The following is a 25,762-nucleotide window of genomic DNA, read 5'->3' as shown; positions in this document are numbered from 1 at the left end:
CTGTTATTCGTTGAAATCGGATGTACGGTACAGATTCTGCATAAGAAAACTTAATTCTTAAATTATTAAAACTTATAATTCAGCTGTTTTCGTACAATTTTGTGGGTTTTTTTTTTTTTTTTTATTTATCCACATTGTTTTTATCTAATTCAACTAGATTAGCCTACCAATATTTCATTCCAATATTGTTTTAACTGTATGTACTTGCTGATTTAGATTTCTTCGTGAAAAAATCTATTTAGTTTGTCCCATTCTAACAAAGAATATCTCATTTTATTCATGAGTGAATTTCTTACAAATTTTCTGACAATCAGATCATTTTTTCATTGATCTCATTAGTTAGTAATAAGAATCCGATGCAACCAATCGATATGATTTACAGCTGATAAACTTGAGATTCGGCAATAAATGAAATAGTTTTGTTTAAAATCTAATGCGAAAAAATCGTTTACAAATAAAATGAGCTACTTACTATGTTTTTAAAAATTGGATCAACTGTGATATGTACTTTCAGTAAAAAAAAAAGTCTATACGTACATACAATAAAATATACATACATATATAATACGTCGTGTAATTTCTCTCACGTAACTAATAAATAACTAGACAATTACAGTTGACGTTCAGCGTTTAAAAATTTGTTTTCCGCGTGTCTGATATCGCCGGGATTCTTTCATAGTTAAATATATTTACAACTAGAGATTAGCTTTGGCGACACTTTATTCAAATCCCCGTGTATGACGCTTTTGTTTCGACGCTTTTTTCATCCGACTGTACTTCCCATACATCCTCACGCGCCTCTTCGTTATGCAGATCACATATAATAGGTATTCGTTTTACGGGGATTGTTAGCACTAATGCTGTTCAGCCTCGCTAAGAGCCATATGGCCTCAAAGCCCGACTGACACCGTATTTTTTAACCATCACGTCGACTGTTAATGTGATATAATCATGCAGGGATAATTGGGGAAAAAGGATCCCCGTTCCCGAAAAAAAAAAAAAAAATTATAATCTTTTGCCTGGAAAAGGAAAGCAGTTCGTACCTGACCAAGAAAATTTGTTTTTCATAGGTGAAGAGGAAAAACATTTTCTGCTTCAACTAAATTTAACTTGGTGAATCAGTATAATCGGAGCGGAGAGTGAGTGCAGAACGCAACAAAAACTCAGATTTTATAGCAGAAACAATTTTTTTAGCTGTCTATAGTATAATTATTTTTCTGCACAATTAAACGTTAATGTTAGTGCAGCAGGGCCTTTACGGTAATGGAAAATAAACAGTTCGATTTTAGAAATGAGAAAAATGTCATGTATTACAATTCTAGTGATACAGGTACCGATACAATAACGGTTTGAAAATTCCTGAAATTACAAGAAAATTTGGTACGAGTAACTAATTGATGTAATTATATTTCTAGTTCTACATTTTCTGGTTATTGCCACACTAAGTCTGTTTCAGTTAACAATAAATGCGGGGTTATAATAAAAAATGAAAACATTCAAAGACCGCGCAATAATTAGAACCACAAATTTCTCCTTGGATAATATTTTGGTACGTTTAATTTATTGGGAAAAATTACATGCAACAGATATTATGCATGATGTTTCCGAATAAACGTCACAGTATGTTGGGTTGCCTACAACTGCGGGGATCAAAAATCGGTAATACAGACCTACCGAATTATCGGTAAGTAGCGCCTTTGAAGTGTTGTTTATAACCCATGCTGAAGCGTTCAGTGATCGCATTCCGGAGTCACGTTTAAGTGATCGTACGACTCGATTTGGCTGAAGTGATTATAACTCTGCAGGTCTGCCTTACCGATATTTGTTCGCCTTGGCGGTAGGCAACCCAACATACCGCGACGTTTGCTAGGAAAAATCCTGTGTACTTCCGGTACATAACTTAACTTCAAAAGCTCTGATAATCACTGACGATCATTTTCGTATTAGGGTATAAGAATTATCGTACGGATTGATCTTTATACCTTATAGCTTTTACCATTTCTGGCATTGAAATGGATGTGCCCCCTTAACTGAAACTCATGCTCTGCATGCATTCACCGGTGCAGCACATATTCGTCGATTTGTTCCTACTGCCTTTCGAAGCCGACAAAATGCGCGCAGTGTGTTCAAACTCGCTTTCCTACCGACGCGACGCCGAGGACTTGAAGATATTTCGAAGAAATGTAAGCGGCGTGAAACTCGCCTCCGGAACAGCCAATAACGGCAGTAATATAGGTATCCGAGTGTAGCCTCAGGTTTTTCTCTGCACTCGTCTGTAAGGAGAAAAATAGGGAGAGATCGATGGGAGGAGAGACAGAGAAGAGACAAATTGAATGTACACGCAAGTTTTAAATGATCGAACTCTACGAGCGATACCCTGCAAGAATTATCGATCGCTTGTGCAAACCCGCGGATCCTACTCGACATCTGATATACTGAACTTGACGGGGAGAATTTATATTGGAAAAGTTTCGAACACACTTGTGACGGTTCGAGAACTGAACAGTGGACACACACGATTTGCAAGACTTCTAGTATACCGTTCAATCAAATTTTCACTCGAGTTTAAAGCGAGGCAAAGAATTGCTCTTCAGAAATTTCGGACATCTGTAGTTGTAAGGACGCAGAAGTTCGGTTCAAGTGAATAATCGAGAGATTGGAACAGATAAGGACCGTTTCAAAAATCTCCTGCAGTGGTATTTTGACCAATGATTGTGATAAACGAATAAAACATCCTTGATAAGTATGCATGTTATAGGAATGAATCTCGGTGAATTTTAATTACATAAGTCAAGTTATCAACAATTCGAGTCTAGGGTTTATTATTGGAATATTCAAAGTAAATCGAATCCGGTGTTTTTGATCCCTGTCGAATGTTTTTGGGCTCATTTTTCTCGCTCGCCAGATCCGCATACATTGTCTGAAACACATTCAAGAAATTGCGTATCATAGTATGGTTAAAACGTAGAAAAGTAATCGTTGACTTGTACAAAATCTATTTATACCCAATTTAGAAACGTCTGTTTTTGATTTTATTTTTCAGGAGATCCCTGAAAATTTCAATGGCAAACAGAATATACCTCGAAAAATTAGCATCATATGAAAAACACGATAGTTTAATAATTTTGAACGTTCTCGTGATTATACTTACCTTTTCTCAAATTGTTCGTGTTACGTGGTTTGTGTTGTTTGAATTTGCTAAGATTCGTTCTACAAAATTACATGTGTGTTTGTTTGACTAGAATATTATTTTTCGTTAACTTTTGACAAAAAATCGCGTCCTACAGAATTGAATATCGCAACGTCGCGTCAGGTTCAATGTTTGAAACAAATGAATGTTATTGGCTAGAATATCGCATCATATGCGGCCTTGTAGTGATTGAAAGACTGAAATTGGACCTAATAAGAAGTTTTCCTTCTTCTAAATATATTTTTCTCATTTCCTTGGCTGCATTGGAATATTTCGCAATAAGATAATCGGAAAGGTGATTCTTGTAGCTTTGATTTGATATACATATTTTTGATATTTGAATAGATATGCACATTTTTAATCAAAATCGCGAGTTGGGGCAACTTATCACATGTGACAATAATTTCCCGACAACTTGATGCCTGATTTTGACATTTCCGTGGTTTTTTGAGTCCGGGCCAAGTTTTTCGGGTTTTTCGGAGTCTAGAGGCGAATTTTTCATGGTTTTTTGGGTTTTCAGGATCTAAGTCGACTGCTTCGTGGTTTCTAGGAAAAAAATACAATGGAGAAAAGAATTATTGCTTAAAATTATACGTTGAAAACCCGAGTTTGTCATATAAAAAAAAAAGAAAAAAAAAACAAGAAAACAAAGGTGCGAGAAAAAGTTGTTCATAATTTTTTACCAGTTTTCGTCACTTGAAATACTTGGGACTCCGCTGTTATTTTTGAAAATTGAAAAAACCCTATTCAAACTCGCTTAGGAACAACCACGAATTTTCTCTAGTTGCGCAAAGGATGCATCTACAGTGTCCATGTTCGAATTGAATGAAAATTTTATTCAAAAAAATTCTAAAAATCAGAAAGTAAAAAGTATAACAACTAGCCTCGCCCTCCCCTACACTTTTCCGACATGCGACTCACGGTTTTTGGGTTATGTGAATTTTTTTTTATCAACTGGGCCATTGAACTGGTTTATTTCAAGAATCTAAACAAGGTCGCAAAACTGTTTCTTCGGTTACTTTTAAAAATTTTCGAAACCATTTTAAAAAAGGTTCAGATACGGTTTACAAAAAATTCCCCATACATATTTGATCGTGTGTTACAGCGTGACTATGAAAGAACTTGGAAAAAAATAATCCGCTATTCTAACAAGTTTTAATGGTGACAATAAGGAAAATCTTTCGCAACAGCTATGATTTTGCATATTTAACAATAAAACCTGCAAACTATCAGAAATTAGGAAGACTGTCAGAAACCTGCTATTATAATCGGTAAAAATTATTCCTGTCTCTATCTATTGATACTTATCGTTAAAGATACTACATAAGAGTGATTTTGTTTCCCATGAAACAGGGGAATCATATTGCGAATGCTCTTTGAAACCAACCGAAACTTTTCCTTCGGGGCGTGGTTGAAATTCACAATTCGAAAAGTTCTGATAGCGCTATATTCCGAATTTTTTGGTGGCGAAACTTAAAGTAAAGAAATTAAACCTTGACGAATCATCAAAGTTTCGCTTAAGGGTAAAATGCTGGAAGGGCATAACTCCGACCAGCCAAAGTCCCGAAAACGCGAAATTGAGGAAATTTAAAAGTCTGAAATATCGAAATTCCGAATAATCGAAGATTTTCAATTCCATGAATTTCCGGCTTGGTGAAACTTTACCACTTTGATCTGTCTTTGTTTTGGATTTTCTATATTTTTACGTTCGGAATCCTGGTCATTCTGATTTTCGATTTTTCTCATTTTTTACATCCGCTTGTTGAGTAAACTGCGCTGTCTGAGTATATTTTGATATTCGGAATTCTACTCTCTCGAAGCTTTACTTTTTGGAACTTTGCTCTGTCGTAACTTGAATTTTCGAAATCTTGCATTTCGGAACTTTGAGCCGTCGGGTTTCCGACCATTCGAAACTTTGTTGTCTCTTCAAAGTTTGAATTCTTCACTTCAAGTCTCGCCACCAAATAATTCAGAATCTTAGCCTCATTCACGTCACTGCAGTAGGAGCAAGAACTTGATTCTTTCCTCCGATTCACCTGGCAATTGATTTGATCAGGAAAATGGATGTAAAAGATCTCAGGCAATTCCTTACTGAAATCCGAGAGCCAAAATGCAGAGCTGGACTTTTTCTGTCGGGGTATCGCTGATTATGTCTTCCGGCCACTGCTTGATTGGTAATCGGATACACTCGCCTTCCAAACCAACGCGTAGCGACCGGTTCTTGTGGTCATTTGAAACGCGTCTTATGTGATTGGCGACGGTCAGATTCTCAGGGTAGGTCGCATTTGTAGCGTGTAGGTGAGAAAATTTGTCACGAGCTGGTTACGCAGCTTTTTTTTTGAAAATTTTTTCGACTTTTTGAGAATCCGACCACTCACACATGAAAAATATTTCAATCAAGGAGATGATTGGCGAACCAAAAATCGATGCATACTTTTAATCAATTTTATCACAAGATAGGTTCCACGAGTATTTTATACATTGAGCATATTTATGAAATTGTCGTATTGGTAAGCTACAAAAAATCTCTTTAACCCTTTCAGTCGCACATTTTTCAATTCAATATTCGAGCCTGAATTTTGTTACCCGGAGGTTTTTGGGGTCACGGAATTTGATAATTTCTAAATTCAAGATGGCGGATCCAATATGGCGGATGAAAAACCGAAAAAACTATCAAAATACAATGATTCTGGGCGAAACTTGTTACTTGGGAGGTTTTGGGGTTAAACGAAGTAACGTTTGAAATTACAAATAAACTCCGATAAGGCTAGGACATGGAAATTTTTGAGGCGGGGCGCTGTGAAAGGGTTAAAAACGCGAAAAACTGAAAAATACTATAATAATTCTAAAAAAAAGTTCACGAAAAATTTAAAAATATAGTATCTATATCCGTTCGATTTCACTCCACGATGCATCACGCATTTTATTCACAAGACTACTTTGTGCGAATTCACTGAACCGTTTGTCCCTCAATATCGGTACGATATTGTAAAATTTAATACATCAAAAATAATATTAATTTTGATAAATAGCCCTGAATAATCAAAACGAAAAAAACCGTTAATTCTTAGCTCATTAATCTTCTCAATTCCGACAAAATGTTACAGTACCTACACATAGATATATCATGTACAAGTCCACGTTCTGCAGATGAAAGATTCTGTCTCGATTTGTTTGGCAAAAAATCGTCGAGGTAAAAAAAAAAATTATCGGCACGAACGCGATGCCAGATGAAAGTCTCTCAAAATAAATACCGACGAAGGCGATCGAAGCGAAGGCGAAGGTAAGAATCGTACTTTCAATTTGTTATTCAGCGCCTTGCGTCTTGCTGCTTGTTTTTTAAGAAATTTCTCTGATTAGCTCCATGAGATTGTTATTTTAAATCACCAATTATCCCTGTTGTTAATTATCCTCGTCTCGTCGAAGCAATCGAGTTCTGGCAATAATTATTTCGCTTTATATTCTACAGGTTCGAAATTTTTATAATTGGCCGATCAATTTCTTGTTTGTCTCTGCAGCGCCTCGAACGTTCGTCTCCTCCCTTTTTTCACCCTCGAACTCCGTCTCACCCTGAATATTAGCCCCTCTCATTCTTGCATTAAATTATCCGAATTTCCACATGCACGATTTCTTTTATAAATTAATTGTCACTTCGTACGCTGAACTATTATTCTACGATTACACGTTAGAAAATCGAAACATTCATCAGAGAAACTAAATCAACTACAATAATTAAATTATTCTCCCCGTCAGTGTGACGAAAAATTCGAATCTACGCCACAAATTTTACAGTGCAAACAATTTGTAACGCCAAACTTACAATAAAGCGGACGAGACGAGGCTGAAAACAATCTTCAACAAAGCTCAACAAATAATTGTCTCAGGCTCACCTGCGCTCGCCGAATATTTTATACATATTCCGTTACGTATGTGTGGGTAGATTTCTTGGTATAAATTCGTTGCTTGTATTATATGCGTAAATCGGACGTACAGACACAGCATAGCGGAATGGACACCGGACTTATTTCAGGAGCTGATATGTCGGTAGAACCGCGTTATGCAAAGCCGAACTGTGTCTGACAGGCTATTGGATCGAGTGACGCATTTACATCCCTAATTCGGTATCAATATTTTACTATATTGGCTTTGTGTAAACGATTTTCAGATACAATATGAACAGTCTAGGGTGCTTCGTTTGAGACGACTATTTTTTTTTTTTTTTCACTCCATAGACGAAATATCACTCTGAACATATAAAAAAAAATTCCCACCAAAGCCTAGCTCTTAATTTTAATTTTAAGTACTCGCTAAATGAATTTGAAATTTTCCCATTTAATTAACACGTAGAAATAATTTTTTTTTTTTGTCAATTATCTGTAGCATCGCGAGTTTTCATACTATTTGATTGACCATGGCCGGAAGTTTTAGAGGGATCCTTCCTCTTCAAAAGTTCCTACAGCTAATTTAGAATGTATAAAGTATCTCGCCAGTAAAAAATTGTAAAGTTGATTTTTGCTAAAAAATTGTTTTTTTTTTTCATTTTTCTCCTAAACTACTAACTCTACAGCAAAATTGTGAAGGACCTCTTTTGTAGAGAATTTAATTTCCTACAAAAAGGTTCCATCAGCTGAAACTGTAGAACTGATAGTTTCCAATATAAGATTAAATAATCATAAGAAAACTATAAATATCACTATTTTATCCGCATATTTGACAATTTTTATACCCAAATTGTTATAAATGTAATAAAATGGACGTGATTGTAATGTATCTTAATCTTCAAATGTCTTCGCCCGACCATTCTGAAGTCTTCGCCAATTACCGCTACTCTCAGCCAGAGAACATAGGTTTGTCCTCCAACTGTTTTATTGACCACTTTTTTATATTATTTACATTAACATTTAATGATTTTAATATTCTCGATAAGATTTTTCCAATCTAGCTATTTATTGTGATTAATCAATTAAAAAAAAAAAAAAGAAAGTGAGGCATCGGGGAATCGAACTCAAAACTTTCAATTCTTCCATGTACATTGTATAAAACTCTAAAACTTCCGGCCATGGTCAATTAAATAGTATGAAGACTCGCGATGCTATAGATAATTGACAAAAAAAAAAATTATCTCTACGCGTTAATTAAATGGGAAAATTTTAAATTCATTTAGCGAGTACTTAAAATTAAAATTAAGAGCTAGGCTTTGGGGAGAATTTTTTTTTATATGTTCAGAGTGATATTTCGTCTATGGAGTTAAAAAAAAAAAAATAATCGTCTCAAACGAAGCACCCTAAATTGAACACGATGTATAAGTACATAAATATTAAACGTGTGTATGCATCATGCAGATTATTGATCCAGTTATCGCTTACGCTGTTCTACATATAAACGAGATTGTGAAAAATTTTCGTATCGTTCTCAACGCCATTTCCAACGTGGAAAGTACTCTTCTTTGCATCCTAATTTCAGTACTGTAACCGTACGTTGCAATTATTTTAGATACACGGTGGGAAAAATTTAAATAAACATAACGTCTCAGCAGGTTCACTTTATGTTTCAGTTATTTGTTACATTTCTTTTAGTAAATATGACACAAATTGTTGCAATTTTAACATTTAAACTGTCACATCAATATTCAATTTGTACTTTGGACTTCTTTTTTCCACTTTTTGATACATTAAAGAATGGTTAAATCGACATGAAATTTTAGTCGTCCTGCTGAGATATTTTTTTCTAACGGTGCAGGATAAAAAATTACGAAAAATCATTGCTCAAAGACCGAAGATCATCGTATTAGCAGTATAATGATCGATTTTCCAAGTTATTTAGGTCGAATTTGAATTTTAACAGCTTCCACTCCTTGACCGGCTCCAAATTCGGTAAAGACAGAAACTGATTCAAAATCCCAATTCTCTGTCCCGATATTTATATATTGTGTATATATAATAGATAGGTAGATCTAGAGAAATTACTTATTTCTAAAATAATCCGAAGAATAGAAAAAATTGAAAACACTGAAATTTTTTTTTATTCAAAGCAATGGAGAGCTGGGATTATCCGATTTTCTTTTCTATCAATTTGTTGCCAAACAGGGGGTAGAAAACACTGTAATTCAAAGATACCGCAAATAAAAATTACCTTAAAATATGACGGATCTATTTACCACGCAGGCAATAAGGGAAAAAAATTGATGATACCGTATATTTTACTATCGACGAAAACATCACGTTCGATATATAAATTTCCGATTGTTACTAAAAATTTTCGACTCAACTTATGCGAGTGAAAAAATGAATATTATCCAATTGGTTTAAAAATTTTGTCTCTAAACTGATCAGCCCGTATATAAATCATATATCTATCTATGTAGATCGACATAATTCGATGTAGAATTTTCCGCTCGATACGATAGTCAAGTAATTTTTTATCTGTCGATAGCAGGAAACGGACTCGGATTATCAAATAAAAAAAAAGATATTATGCCGTCGGTAAGTAGGATTTCTTTCTTCTCAATTTCTTAATCCGACTCCATTTCCGACTTATGACGACGTAATTCGATGCAGAATTTTTCGCTCGACACGATAGTCAAGTAATTTTTCATCTCTCGATAGCAGGAAACGGAGTCGGATTATCAAATAAAAAAAAGATATTATGCCGTCGGTAAGTAGGATTTCTTTCTTCTCAATTTCTTAATCCGACTCCGTTTCCGACTTATGACGACGTAATTCGATGCAGAATTTTTCGCTCGACACGATAGTCAAGTAATTTTTCGTCTATCGATAGCAGGAAACGGAGTCGGATTATCAAATAAAAAAAAAGATATTATGCCGTCGGTAAGTAGGATTTCTTTCTTCTCAATTTCTTAATCCGACTCCGTTTCCGACTTATGACGACGTAATTCGATGCAGAATTTTTCGCTCGACACGATAGTCAAGTAATTTTTCGTCTATCGATAGCAGGAAACGGAGTCGGATTATCAAATAAAAAAAAGATATTATGCCGTCGGTAAGTAGGATTTCTTTCTTCTTAATTTCTTAATCCGGCTCCGTTTCCGACTTATGACGACATAATTCGATGCAGAATTTTTCGCTCGACACGATAGTCAAGTAATTTTTCGTCTATCGATAGCAGGAAACGGAGTCGGATTATCAAATAAAAAAAAGATATTATGCCGTCGGTAAGTAGGATTTCTTTCTTCTTAATTTCTTAATCCGGCTCCGTTTCCGACTTATGACGACATAATTCGATATAGAATTTTCCACTTCACACAATGGTCGAGTCACTTTTCATGTATCGATAGCAGTTTTTGAGAAAAATGCAAAGAACAACAAATTATGCTGTTTTCTCGGAACAACGGCTATCCATATTAAAAATGACTTCAGATTTGAGTTCTAGAGGGTTATAGAAAACCTCTGTAAACAAAAATACCGTCGTATCCCGTATATTTTCAATTCGGACCTATTTTGACTGGACTATGAATAAACTGAGGATATTTGAAGAATTGAAGACAAATATTGAAGTATATAATAATTTGTTGGAGAGTTGCACAGAGATTGCATTGAGCAAAAATACACGCGTAATTACATAATGCGGATCGATGGAAGAATATGAGGTGAATAAATAACGAAGGGTAGGTATCGGGAAAGGTTTTCAATAGCCGATCCTTGTGCCAGTAGGAGCTTGCGTCGAGGGTATCAGGTGACGATGGGTAACTCAGCCTTTGTAACCACCCTTCCCTTCCTGTCACTAACATGACGCGCACCTGTTCGCAGGAAAATTCACGCCCGAGTACGTACGGACAATGCCTAATTTCCGAATAGCAAATTACGATAAATTACATGTTTATTCGATGAAAGGATTAATTATTGTATTATCTTATCGTATATCTGCGACGCGGAATTACTTTTCCATCCCTTATTTCTCAACAGATATATAATTCTCGATTATTGTATCATGCAAATAAAGATATACCTCCCTTCTTCTTCTTCTTCTCCTTCTTCTCTACATACATAAGGGGCGTTCCAAGTCGATTCGACCAGGGTCTGACCCTCACTCTCTTGGATTCGGTTCGCGATTTTTTTTACATTTTTGTTCCACCTCTGAACATTGTTCCAACTTTATTTTCAGACGCCCCTACCGCAGTGTCTTCAGAACTGCTTCTTTTTTTTAAATTATGAAAAAAATTACATAAATGCTATGGCCAAAACAAAAAACATCCCATCCAAAATTGAATTTTTTATCAATTTTCAAACTAACTAATAATTTCTTTCAATCATTTTGATTTTTTTTTTTTTTTTCTCGATGTACGTTCCCTAATATAACAATCTGGATATTTTGAATAAAATTCAAAATGGATAACCCAAAAAAACTAAAAAAAAAAATTGGTTCCATTTTGTTTTCAACCTTAATTAAAAGCCTGTAGGAGGATCAGCTGTTGATTTTATTTCAATTAATAGTTGCTATCGATAAAAGCTTACGATTTGTCAAGTTTCAGCCCTTGAGAATTTACTTTTTTTATTTATAAAATTTATTTTCCTAAAAATTGGTAAAAATTCATATGTTTTGAACGACTCAATCGATTTGGCTGAAATTTTGAGATGTATAGATATCACTAAAGTGATACTTCCCAATAGCGGACATCTTCGGGACTAAAAATATTGTCCGTTATTCAGAATAATATTGACGTGTAAATTGTGCTTCTCGAGATTTTTAGACTGTTCATTGTAAAGAGGTTTCCGATGCTGGGAGGTGGCGGTTAAGAGAAGTTTCACTGTATAAAAAATGACAGAAAAAACCCGAGAAGATTAGGGTCAGACCCTAGTAGAATAGACGTGTAATGCACTATGTATAAAACTCAACATCTCTCTGTCTGGAAGAAATGCGTATTGATTTTTACAAATGTATTATTCCAAACTAAAAAGACTGTGAATAGAGGAGAAAATGAATACAAATTCCACTAGTATTTTTTAGTAACAAAGAAAAATGTTGTAAGTCGGACAGAATAAAATACAAATAATATGTAATTCACAATTGAAATGTTGTTATTTAGAAACTGTAATTAGACAGTGTCCATATTCGTAAAGGAAAGTTTGAGTGTAGCGCAATTAATTGTATAAACGCAATACACTTAAACCAGACTACGTCATGCCATGACTATAATTAAGTGTTTTGGTAATGATTTTCCAATTTTTCTTTATTTCCGCACAATATTTATAAACAATTGAATTCGAATTTTACATATAAATTCGAATTCTACGTACTTATACCTGTTCATTTATTACAAGATAATGTCAAATGCACACGAAATGCAGTTTGCAGTTATACGCGTGACCGGAAATTATTATATCAGAGTGAATTGCACATTAGCGTACTTACCTTTGGAAACTAGTTTAATTACTGTCGGAATTGTTACATTTCAATTTCACGCTGTTGGCAAATACACTGAATTAGAATTGATGGCGCCAGTTAATGACTATTCAATTATTTTACTATTTTTATTTATTTATATTATTATTACACTATTCACTTGACCACTTTTACATTTCAAGACAAATAGCAACGTGAGTGTAGCTAAACACAAGATTGATCTTGCCTTGAATTATGGTCGTTGATCACATAAATGGAAATTAATGTCGTTGGAATTTTCATATTCTATGTATACTTAGTCCATTGGGCATTGCTTTTTTTCATTAAATACCGAACCTTTCCTTGGGTGTAGTGGTAAGCTTTGAAATTTGAAAAATGGTCAATAATTGTTTGACTGTACTTGTTACACTCGAAACGACGATCTTCAAAAATTTTCACACGATAACTTAGAAACCGTTCGTGCAATTGTATGGAATTTAAATAATTCGTACACATTGCATTCTATTCAGGTAACGTTATAGGTATTGCAGGATCTAAAATGATTAGTGGTTTGATGGATGAGTTTTAGATTAAATACGTGATAAAATTTGGTAAATTTAGTATGTTTTTCGTAATGTTATAATTTCACCCTGAAGGAAATGATCATGTGTTGAACAATCATAAAATCTTATGAAAGAATTCAGTATTTAATTTATTACATAATTTATCTAATAAATTCGATAAAATAAGAAATCACATAATAAATTAAAAACGCACGAATAACTATATATACTAAATAGTTGACTATGTGATTTTAGCTCTAGTATATCCGATGATTTGCGGGTTCGTATCTTATTATGTGATTACTTGTGTATGAAACAGGAAAAAAAAAAAAAAAAACGGGTACTATCCGAATGGTGAATAAAATCAAAACGTGTTACCGATTTCCGAAAACTATTTTCTATTCGAAAATAGAAGAACGAGTTTTTCATTTCGCGGTTGAAAATCTGGAAAACCTTCATCCGGAAAAAAATTAATATTAAAGAACGTTCAAGACGATTCCGAAAAACTGCTGGCTTTTAGATATTATCCGAGATTTTCTTGTAAAATAAGAATCAAAACGCGCGCTTCGAATTCTGTTTTCGGGACATTCAAGAAAGTCTACTGTCAAAAGTCGTCTGTAAATGATGTCGAGAACTTGACCAAAATTGATTCATGCTAAGGAAAAACTGTTATTTCGCCATTTTGGAATTTCCTAAAACTCAGTTAGCCGTAATGAAACAAAACACACTCATATTTCGAATTGTTAGTTCCTTGTAAAACATTGTAAAATTAATAAAATAGTAATTTTTTACCCCAATATTTCGTTACGATAACGTTACTAACTTCAACCTCGTTTCCGGCAGCATTAACCGTAAACAGTGGACACATTGAACCGTAAACTGAATTCCGCTCCTGAAGAATCTTTAATATTAATTTTTTTTCAGTCTTCCGGCGACTTCTTCTTAACCCGATTTTCAAGAGCGTGTATCTCAGCAGCGAATAAATATTTTTCAGATTTTCAAACGCGATATGAAAGATTCAGTTTTCTAGTTTCAAGCAAAACAAAGTTTTCGGAAATCTGTCAACGCGTTCGAATTTTATTCACGTTTCAAATCGATCCCGTTTTCTTTGTTTTTTTTTTTTGCCCACCCTGTATTTCATCGTATTTCAAGATAAGTCGTGTAATAAATTACACGCTGAATTCTCATATAACATTTCATGATTTAACGCATGGTAATTTTCAGTAGAGCACGGAGGCGAATCTTTTATTTCGGTGAATATACCGTAGCACCATGTGTAGTACTGTACATAATTGACATGTTTAAGCTCTACATAGGTATGATATTACTTACTTGAACGTGTATGTAATTTCGTACGATTATCAATTAATTCCGACATCCAGTAGATTACACAAGTGGTGAAGTTACGCAACGCGTTCAATAATTAAACGTTGCATCGGTGTGTGCATGGCAGCATTGAAAAGCATTCTCGAAAGCATTCAAAGGAGTACGCGTATAATTAAATCTTATGGAAGATGTGTAAAATATCCGATCTCGAATATTGAGTGAGTAAATAAATTCGGACTAAGAAATATGCGTCACGAGAAATTCTTAGCCATACACCAATTGAGTATTTGAATGAAATATTTTTATTTCATATTCGTGTAGATTGGAAAAAAATATTTTGGACGTATTTTTTATTTTTTTCGATTGAATTAAACTTGCCATTAATATAACAGATTGAAAACTATAACATTGTGACGTCACCCATGTTAAGATATATCTATATGTATACATATATATTAAAATCAGTGAAATTCAATCACCTATAACATGAAAAATTATCATTTTTAACGAAAAACAAAAAATACGTCCTCATTATTTTGGCTTGCACTGCATTATGCAACCCTAAAAATGGAAAAAAAATTTCATTCAAATACTCAATTGTATGTATATTTAAAATATACACTTGGAATATTCGTCCTATATTTATATACAAACAAACGGATGGTCAGCATATTTATTTACATATTTACAAGATATGCAATTTTATACGTATGTAGGTATGCAAGGTTTGAGTTTCGTTACGTATGCAGTTTACGCCGCGATGGTGCAAATTTCGCCTACCTATAATAATTGCATTCAGGTTCTCGCATCACTCTGAATCTTTGAATACGGCGTGCGTAGAAATATCAAGTGGTTTAGCAGCTTTCAATATTCTCGACGACTAATTTACGTGGGTCGCGTGTATAAGTGTCCTCAAATTACGGAATGAATATTCTCTAGACGTTACACATGTCATGTATTGTAAACTACCGGTGTTCAAAATCAAATTTCCCTCACCGATTCCATATCACGTTGAAGTTAGTAACGTATCGTAACGATTTGTGCTGAGGAAAAACCGTTATTTCAAGATTTTGAAATTGTCTGAAATTCAATAAACCGCAACGAAACAAAACACACTCATATTTCGAAATCACCATGTTGAAGTTAGTAACGTTGAGTTAACCAAACATCGTGGAATAAATCGTTGTACAATTTTAGAACGAATGTCAAGGAGCTGGCGTTTCAAAATATGAACGTGTTTTTTTTTGTTATGATTTACAGGCTGAATTGCAGACAATCCTGAGGCTGCAAAGTAACTATTTTCCTGAACGTGCATCGTTAAAGTAACGTTAGCAACTTCAACCGCATTGGAAATGTTACTTCGTTTAAAATCGTTGTAAAATTAAGAAAACAATGATTTTCTCTTACCAACTTCAAGCTCGTATTTACTTTATCTTTTGTAAAATTATTTATTTCATACGATGACAAATAAACGAACAGTTGTTTTCCCATAAGTCCAAAATTTCAGCTGAAGATCGCACAAGGTTTTAGAGGTATTTGTTAAAACCGACTTTTTTCTGATCGGACATGCATAAACTCGGCTCTGAGAAACATGGAAATGTTTTTAAACAAAATCATCGAAATTATTATGTAAAATCGTATAATAATATGGTACCATTCGTGGAAAAACAATGGGAACTTATCTTTAAAAACTTTTCTCACGGTCCTGTAAGAAAATTTATACATTGTTCTTTAATTTGATTCAATTTGTAATATTTTCAACAGCGATTGACCAATCTTTTTTCGTTCGTTGGTATTTGTTCCCACAAATCCCTTTAACGATCTGGCATAAAAACTGACTAGACGCATAATTACGAATGTGAGTTCTGAGATTTAATAACTCGTAAACTATTTTCTATGAAATTACTTTTTATATTACAAAAAATGATTAGGTGCAAATAAATAGCAGTAATTGTTTATTCGTCATTATATGAAAGAACCAGCAATAATATAGATTTAGTACATTGTACAGAATAAATGGTTTTTGATGGAAAAACTAAGCTTGTAAAACAGGTCTTTGATGCTTTCCTTCAAGCGAGTCATTAGCAGCAGCGTAACCGGTGCCTCCCTGCAAAACATTCAGTATGTTAACAACAGTTGCACTGTGAAAATTTTCATTATTCGACATGTAACAGAAATCATGTGAAATTACCCTCTGCAAAACTATGATATCACTTTCTTTTATCGTACTGCCATCTAAGGGATGAATCCAATCCTTCTTTATTATCTTTTCCACGCATTCCATTGTAACGACGTGTCCTCTGCGATAAAAAAATTTTAGTTAAATCGAGCAAGTACTTTAGGTTAATAAAACACCTGATGCAGATATTTCGATTGAAGAGCGGAATTTGAATTCAGGAGAAGAAAACATTTTTTGTTATCTCACCTTAATCATTACTGTTGGTAACTTTGTGGAAATTTGGTTCAAAAAACGACCGAAAACTGATTCCTTGTGTTACAAAAGTTTAAACTACAAATTTTCTGGAACAGTGTATGCTCAAATTCCAAAATAGAAAAAAATCTTGTCTAATCAGTTACACATGTGATTCTGGCTTGAACAGTTCAATTGAAAACAAAAAAAAATAATTATTTTTGAGAGAAAACGTACAGAAAAGAATACTTTTATGACGTTTGAAGCTTCAATTATTTTCTTCTCGCAAGAACAATCCCCTCTGAAAGAGACTTACTCACGTTGTTTTTATAACAGCACAAGGTACACTGTTGCTCAACACGTCATGCGTTATGGGGCACATATATCGTGCCTGTTTAAGTATTAGTGATTTTTTGTCATCAGGGTCATTGACCTCTGTGAATTTGACCGGTATGAGGTCCTTCAATTTTAAAACCTGCCCGCTGACAGGACAGTAGATATTTTTGTCGGGCTTTTGTAGCGTCACTTCTTTGGCTTGCGGCGTTTTTGCCGGTATCCAAAAACTGGGCAAGGTCTTGTCTCTTCCATTGCTCATATTTGAGATTGACGAGCTGCCAGGTTCATCGGCTGGCAATTTGTTTTGGGAGACGATGTTTTTCTCAGCTTTCAAGAAATTTTGAAGCTTTTGTAGTTCTTCATTAGCAGATTGCTCCTTTGACTGTTCCTAAAGACAAAATTGAAAGCTAGAGATTATTTTTATTTTGAATTTGCATCAAGTACCAAACTTGATAATTGTTCAGCTATCAACCGATTTTTCTAACGTTCATTCAACAGCATACTACTTTTTTGCTCTGTTCTGAACAGAAATTTTTTCCACCATAGATTTGGTTATATGCTAGGTATGAATTAGGCACTACTTGTTTATACCGCATATTTAGAATCTTACCTCGTCTTTTTCCCGTTGCTTTTCATACTCCTTCAGCTTCCTGGCATACTGCTTTTTTTTAGTTAAAATATACTCCAATATCGCCTCCTTGTCGAACAAGTAGCCGTCCTTTCTGCAGACGAAATAAATACCACTCAACGATGTATCAACACTTCGAAATGCAGAGTACGAACCAAAACAGAATTTTCTTATTGAGAGTAGAAAAAGGGTAACTCACGTTACAACTGGATATCTGCAGGGCTGTAACGTCAAACAGCAACAGTCGAAATCTTTCAAAGAATCTTTACTAACTCGCTGGCTGTTTGTTCCGTATCCCGAAGCTGCTGCATCCTTTTTCTTCTCATGATACGTGTAAACCGCTCCTGCGGTGCAGTTTCTTGCATGACGCGTCATTTCTACCGTTTGTACTAATAATTCTAAACGAAGCTAATACAAGTCACTTGTCACGGATGAAAATCACTGATTATAACAATAACAACAAGTTCCGAGGTTAGGAAATGAAATGCTACCAACTTCGACGAGCAATTGATTGCTAATGGCACATTAGTGGAGGGCATAGACCACGGTCTTACATACAGGTCTTGCAACTCTGGTGGTGGGGGTGACTCAGCCCCCTGACACACGCTGCTAAAAGTGGTTCGCAAAATGTCCCTCGATTCTGCCGCCAATCTCCACCACTAGTGGCGCTAGTAGTTATCTGAAAAGCTTGCGCGCGGTCAGCGAGCGTGTCAAAAGTCTACTAGCGCCACCACGGAGTATAGATACAAGGAGTCTGAACGGTATCGGGGTTTTCATAGTATTAATGTACGCAATAATAAACCTAAATCATAGTTCTCTTTTCTGCCACTGGCTGCGCAAGTACTCAGGACGTACCGTTGTTATTATTATTATTACACGTAAACATACACCATATACTAGCTCGCGAATGTTAAAATTAATTAAATTAAATATAAAATAAAAATTTATCTATTTAAAATTAATTTTAAGAAAACAATGGGTAGGTGTTGTGCTGTTCATGGTTGTCTTAGTGGCCGAAAGGCAAGTGAGAATGTAGAGAAAGTAGCTTTATTCAAAGCACCAAAAGTGAGTAACCTCAAAATAATATTGAAAATTTGTGTTATTAACAAATAATTCTAAAATTTATGTAGTTTTCTAATATTTAAAAAATATTTTTATTTATGTGCTTAAATATAAAAATATATATTACTTTTAAGGATGTTGAATTGCGTAGTAAATGGAGCTCAGCTTTGGGACAAGAATTAAAAGCTAGCAGTTTTATTTGCGAATTACACTTTAATCCAGAGAATGTGATTAAAACTGATCGAGAGATTTTAAAAGATGGTAGTGTATATGTGTATGAATACCAGAAAGTTCATTTGAGGAAGAAAGCTGAGCCAAAATCACATACTAATGACGACAATGAAAACAATTGTAGCTTGCTATTAAATAATGATTCTTCAACAATCTCTGATATAAATGACGATACGACAAGAAATATATCAATTTTTGTTGGCTGTGACGAGCATAAAAAAGAATTAACAAAAAAAATAATTAACAATTTCATAATAATGCGGGGGCATTTTCTAGTCAAATGTTTTAATAAAAGTGCTACGGAGAGAAAAGTTAAATGTAAATCCTCAAACTTTGTATTTAATTCCACATTTCTCAGAATATTTTTTTCCAGAGAGGTGTCAATAGCAACAAGACTTCCCGCGTAAGAATTTAAACGAGTGCTTCTTGAAAAGTGGCGCACTCTACCGGCAAAAAAATCTGTCCCCTAAATTACGACCATTCGTTCAACATTACGTTCAGACTCCTTGTATCTATACTTCGTGAGCGCCACGTAGAAGAACTAAAAACGGGGATAAAACGCGTACAATTTTTTAGTATACGAGCAGTGGTGAGTGTCAGGGGGCTGGGGTGACTCACTTCTTGAGTCCGGTTTCAATAATTCTTAGATTGGCCGCAAGGGTCGCTGTAACCTAGTAGGGTCCATAAACTTATAAAGATATAAAGACAGACTGAGCGCTCTTATGAGCCGCCTGAAGCAAACATTGAAAGGACAGAAATATGCCGGGAGTACTCCTTTCTCTCTCTGACGATATTTGCGGCGGGGATCGAGGCGGTAGAGGAGAATGAAGCGAACTTATGCGCCTATATCTATAGCTGTTCCACTTCCACTGCTCCGTTGTCTCCCACCACGACGCCGATTGAAAAAGGGGAGCAGTACTCCCGGTATATCTCTGTCCTTTATATGTAATTGTCAGTGCCTCTTATAGGAGCGCCCAGTCCACGGTCTGATATACAGGTCTGGAAACTCCATTGGAGGGGGTATGTCGCTGATTGAAGCAATTTTTGTGTTCACTAGTTGCCACTAGGTTCGTTGCGATCTTATCAACAGCAGCGGAGGGGCCGGGGGTGGGGTCCAGACAAGACCGTGGTATTCGCATATACGTATATGGGTATTGGCTCACTCACGTTCACTCATCGTATTTATGAGGTTGTTATCCTGGTAACTAGACCGCAGCGACAACTGGTGGTGCCGCTAGAATCGAAATTTGGACTCGCTAAGCGACACGAATAATCGTGGCTCCCAGCATAAGAGTTTGCAGACCTGTATATGTATAAGACCGTGGCTTAGTCTACCTTTATAAGTCTATGGTAGGGTCACCCGTGTCGACTGTGAGCGACAGAGAGAGAAAAAATTTCTCTCTGTTGGCGCAAGCGCGCTACAGCCAAACTTCAATCAACCACATTAATTACTTTATTGATATTCGAAATTGCGGATATCAGATATTAATACTATAAAAATGGTTTGCGACAATGGCCAAAAATAACGAAATTTGAGGTTTTGTAACTCAGCCCTATTGGATAATAGCGACGCAGTGCCGAAACCGTAAACTACAAATTGATTCAATATCTGAGTCACTCCTAGCCTACTCCCACCACCAGAGTTGCAGAACCTGTATGTAAGACCGTGGCATAGACTTACATATGATGGCGGAGGGCGACTCGGTGTGGCAAGGCTTAGTACTCATTTCCGCCACATGGAGCAGTGCAGTTTGGCTTAAGCCAATCAAGCTAGAATGGGAAAGTCAAGGATGGGCTATGAAAAAACGTAAACAATATTTTTAATCAATAAAAAATAAGTTCAATGCTGATTAGTACCTAATATTTCTCTTGACGAACGAAATACGCGTAGGGTTATAATGATTATTTATTTGATACATGTATACGATCTTTTGCAGTAATAAATATCATAACATTATCAGATGTAATCATTTTTTTACCGCTCAATTTGTGGCAAGAATAGTTATTTTTTGTCGTCAAAAAAAGTTAAGCTCGTTAATTGCCAGAGAAACTGTGTTTCCTAAACTGAGTACACGACATTTAAGTGACTAGTGCATAAATTTATATAGTATCGACGTAAGGCTGATAACCCTGGCTTATTTTTCGTACGACTTTGCCGGGTTTGGCCCGGCTTGTGTTTCACGTATTATCAATCATGCAACTGATCACGCCGGTAAAAGAAGTTCCAAATAACATAACAATTATCGCGTGCAAAACGTTGGTAACATGCCATCGTCATCGTGAAATTGAAAAGTTAAAGAAATCCCGTGCAAGAAATATGTACGCCGACATTATACAACGCCTAAATAAATGTCCATCAAATACATAAAAGTGTATCATTTATATTTACATGAATACATAAAATTTTTACAGGCGACAGTAGCATCTCTAAGACGCTCAATTTATTTTTTCAAAGGTTTTTTCGTAGTCAACTTTGATGTGCAAATATTTTGGAAAAATTTCGAAATACTTCATTTTTAGTTCCAAGCATTTCAAGAATTTTCCCATAATGAATGTTTGTTTGCTTTGTTCAGCACTTTTAACATTATGAGCTGCAAAGATTCGATATCTCAAGTTTTGAAAATAAAAGAAAAATTCTGACAGACTTTTGGCTTTACAAGAAGCACGTCGAAGGTATGTAGAAGGATGAACTTATTTTATGAGTTTTTCCTAAAATTTGAAAGTGGTAATTGGGTTTTAATTAAGAAAAATCACGCAAATTCTTGAATTAATATAAATATGAATAATGAAAATGAATCTATTACAAGATTCGTTGCAAATTAACTGGAATGAAGAATAGAAGACTTGTGGATTTATTTTATATTTTGATAAGATATCAAAATTCTCTTTCAGTAATATGACTTTTTAGAAGTGTGACGACAGACAGCTGAAAACATTTATTTCACCTTCTGTATAATATTGATGTACTTATCAAACCATATTTTTCTTCTCAATTGTTAAAATGATAGATATTGATTATTATCAAGTCGTAATTTTTTAAAGCGCTAGTAAACATGGGAAAAATCTCTTTCTCACCGGGCAAATTTTGAAATATTCAGAATTACATTATTAACATTATTGAAAAAACAACGGCAGCATTTCAATAACTGATTTCAGGGGAATAATCCGATGGCTTTTAAATCGTTAAATCCTCTTACCAACGCAACATTATCCGTAAAGTCAATTTTTATCCTGTCGGCTGTATACGGACTACCGTTGACGAAAGATACTCATAGTTCTAATCTGCTATTCCGCATCAAAATAAGTTGAAGCGAGAAAAGTTAAACCTTGCACTGTTGCAAATTTATTGAATTTCAGATGAAAATGTTGAAGGGGTTGTTTATAAAGAGATACGTGATTTGTAGCCACTTGCAATAAAAAGGATACCGAAAACGGTAATCGAAGGTAGTATAAAGCAAGAAGATGAGCCGAGAATTTTCTTGCACGTATTTATAATTAAACATACAGATCACTTTGTCATAGACCATAATCATCCTTATTATATGAGAATATATTTTTTTTTAATATTTAGTGTTACAAGTGCGTGTCATAGATTTTTATTATTGTTAAGTGAAAAACGTGTCAGCCCAAAAAGTACAGATACGTGACTTTAGAATTTGATATACGTGACAAAAAAAAGTAGATGATTGGTTATGCAACCTTCCGAAGGCTTGGAGGCTTCTGTGTCCAATGATCTATTGTTTATCTTTGAGAAAAATTATCAACGATAGCGTCGGAGACGTGTTTTTGTTTGCAAAGCTATGCGAGAAATTTGAAAAATATCGAAAAACTTAACTTTCAAGAGTTTATATGTGCATATACATGATTTTGGAAATGGGTGAAGCAAGGCAAAAAATTATAGCCCAAACTTTGCAAAGAAATTAAAACCGTCTAATTCAGTTAACAGCAACATTTGTCAAATCTCAGAACCAACTTTCTACGAATGAAAAAGTTTCACAGTCAACAGTGATTGATATCAATTTAAACTAGTTTTGCCACTTGATACTAATTCTTTTTCCCGGCTATCCATTCTCTGCGTAGAGAATTAGAGATTAGTGACGTGTACTTACGCGTAAACGATGAAGTTGTCTAGTTCAAGATTCAGTTCAACCCGTGAGTTCGACATCCGCTCGTCGGAACTCGTTCTAATTCTTCTCGTTCAACGAGCAGATTCGTATTTTTACAATTACTTTCAATTCAAAAACTTGAATCAGAAGTTTCATCAAATTTTTTTTTTTTTTTTTATTAACGTAATTAAAAATGAACGCTGTTAATCGTAATTATTAGGTCGAAACTGAAGAAAAACCCAACACTATTACGTTGTATTACGTACTTGTGTGAAAAATGTGCAGGTAGCGGGCTGTAAGCCGGTGCTTTTGCTAGGGGACCAAATATTTTATTTCTGGATCGATTTTTGCCATTCTTGCACTCGGGTGCTTCTCCTTTATTGCATATGAACATATCTTCCGAAACAGAACAATATTTTGCATGTACAGTGCTTTTTACTAAAAAAATCCCGATGAAATAATTAGTGTTAATTTTTATTTCATTCTTTCAAATATTGAGCTTCGTCTGATAGCTTCATTCGATCCCAAGATCATACCCTTCGATTTTCCAATCTTCTGGGGATTTTATTTCCAAGCGAATTTCGAAGTTCCTCATAAATTCGAACCACATTAGTTTAATAATAAGTAATGTCTAGAGCAAGGCTTCGATTTTTTATGGGGGAGAATAACATATCCATGTTATTCTCTAAATACGGCAAAGGTCTGCAAAATAAACAAAAAATTGAAAAATACGATGTTCAACTTATTTTTGGTAAGATGCTAACGTCAGAATCTTGTCTCAATAAAGACCAATGGATTGTTGGAAGCAGAACACTTTTGAAACTTCCGAAAGGTCTTACAATATTTTCGCTATGTTTTTGTGACAAAGATACCGAACTTCGAAGCCTGCACGTATCCAAACTTCTCGCCACGACCTTAACCCGTTGAGGACACATGGGGTCCAACGGACCCCAGACAAATTTCAATGCAATTTTAAATCTACAAAGACCCTTAGGAATTAGATATATAGCACCATCTGTTGTTGTTTGAAGTCTCCACAACAAGTTTTGACACGTTACGAAGGTCTCTTTGGCATTAGTCATCCTGCAGAGACATATTAGTGCGCACGTGTTTTTTTTTTTTGGGGTTCTGTAGACCCCGTGTGGCCTTACTGGGGCAAAATCTTAAAAAAATTCAATTTTTTTTTATCGTTGATTGATGTTATATTGTTTCTGTAAACGTAAGTATTTATGCATGAATTGAATTTTTTTTTTTCAGCAATAAATAATGGTTATTAATTAAATATATATGTGTGTATATATACAGATGTCTTATAATCTTCGACCTCGAATTATCGCCAGCCGTCTAATGGAATAAAATTAAAGTTTCGCACCGGTTTTAAGTCGATACATAGCGTGAAACACAAATGAGAACTGTTTTTCTGCGTGGGGTGCGCTGGACCCCGTGTGTCCTCAACGTTATTTTTTCGATGTGTGTCCTCAACGGGTTAATTGACGCATTCATTGGAGCGATAAACAGTTCAGCATGAAACCATGCGTATATAATTGATAAGGATTTGATTACAAATAATCCGGAAAATCCATCTTTAGGTGACATCAGTCGTTATGATTTCTTATATCCAATTTAGAAATTGTAATTAATTGACATCATTTTTCAAAAAAGTTTTATGAGTGGAACGTGGGATTGATATGCATTAAAGTACGTTCAATTGTTATTAATTTACTTGACATCGGCGAAAACTTATTCGGATACTATTTATCGATGTCACTTTTGTTTATGTATATTTGGATTGCATGTTCCAACAATTGAATTGATACTGTAACTTCTGTCTCTCGGAGTTTCAACATTTAACTAGTAATTTTCTACCGAATTGATCAATGAATGATTTTCTTTCACGTTTATTCATAATAATTTATGAATTTCACCTCCTCAACACTACAATACTCGGTAAACTTTCAACTTTCATCCTAAACGACAGAATTGCAAGTCATATCGTCATTTATACTGTACGGAGAAACATCTCGTAACAAAAATTCCAGCACTGACAGGTAATTTGTGGGCACTTTGTACATTTTGACAATATTTCTTGGTAAAAATAGGAAAAGATAATTATTTTTTCATCAATAACGTCTTAAAAATATGAGCATTTCCTATAATTCTGACTAAAAAATGTCGTCAACGTTTACGAGGTGGGTATGGGGATTCTTGTTACAAAAGATGTCACGATTATAATCTAGTTCACTTTTCTGAGGAAATAAAATTCAAAAATGACTCACTATTGATGGATATTTTATGGCCGGATATCCGGCCAAACCGCTATCCAGCACATCCCTAATATTATTATTATTAGGGGTCATCGGCAAAGTGCAGAACTTGCAGGTAAAATAGTATCGACTTTGTCGGGTATATGTATTATATTCTCAAACTCGAAAATCCTAATAATCAACACGGGCACTGCCATAAATGTATAATAAAGCGGACAGATATGGGCAATTATAATCTGGGCCATTTGGTAATAAATTTGTGAACAATCTTGCGTTTAGGATCAGCGGACAGAGTCGTAATCTTACC

At 34.8% G+C, this 25,762-nt stretch overlaps 2 protein-coding genes and 1 long non-coding RNA gene across 3 annotated transcripts; 1 reads left to right on the top strand and 2 right to left on the bottom strand.

Moving 5' to 3' along the window:
- Nucleotides 1-292: 292 nt before the first annotated feature.
- LOC124295384 lies at nt 293-24,515 on the bottom strand. Its single transcript, XR_006905330.1, has 3 exons — nt 24,106-24,515; nt 5,205-5,215; nt 293-303 (listed from the first exon to the last, which is right to left on the bottom strand). It is a non-coding gene; the product is annotated as an uncharacterized LOC124295384 (long non-coding RNA).
- LOC107225970 (nitric oxide synthase-interacting protein homolog) lies at nt 16,357-18,336 on the bottom strand. Its single transcript, XM_015666618.2, has 5 exons — nt 17,992-18,336; nt 17,775-17,886; nt 17,149-17,552; nt 16,610-16,718; nt 16,357-16,525 (listed from the first exon to the last, which is right to left on the bottom strand). Exons 1-5 carry the CDS (start codon nt 18,165-18,167, stop codon nt 16,454-16,456), a joined length of 873 nt encoding a protein of 290 aa, XP_015522104.1. The 5' UTR covers nt 18,168-18,336; the 3' UTR covers nt 16,357-16,453.
- LOC124295383 lies at nt 18,539-19,582 on the top strand. The gene is made up of 2 exons (XM_046745261.1): nt 18,539-18,857; nt 18,989-19,582. The coding sequence occupies exons 1-2, from the start codon at nt 18,768-18,770 to the stop codon at nt 19,490-19,492; spliced, it is 594 nt and encodes a 197-aa protein (XP_046601217.1). The 5' UTR covers nt 18,539-18,767; the 3' UTR covers nt 19,493-19,582.
- Nucleotides 24,516-25,762: the final 1,247 nt, after the last annotated feature.

The sequence above is a fragment of the Neodiprion lecontei genome, chromosome 7, assembly GCF_021901455.1.
Source record: "Neodiprion lecontei isolate iyNeoLeco1 chromosome 7, iyNeoLeco1.1, whole genome shotgun sequence".
Classification (NCBI taxonomy): domain Eukaryota; kingdom Metazoa; phylum Arthropoda; class Insecta; order Hymenoptera; family Diprionidae; genus Neodiprion; species Neodiprion lecontei.
This window is presented reverse-complemented; position numbering and strand designations above follow the sequence as displayed.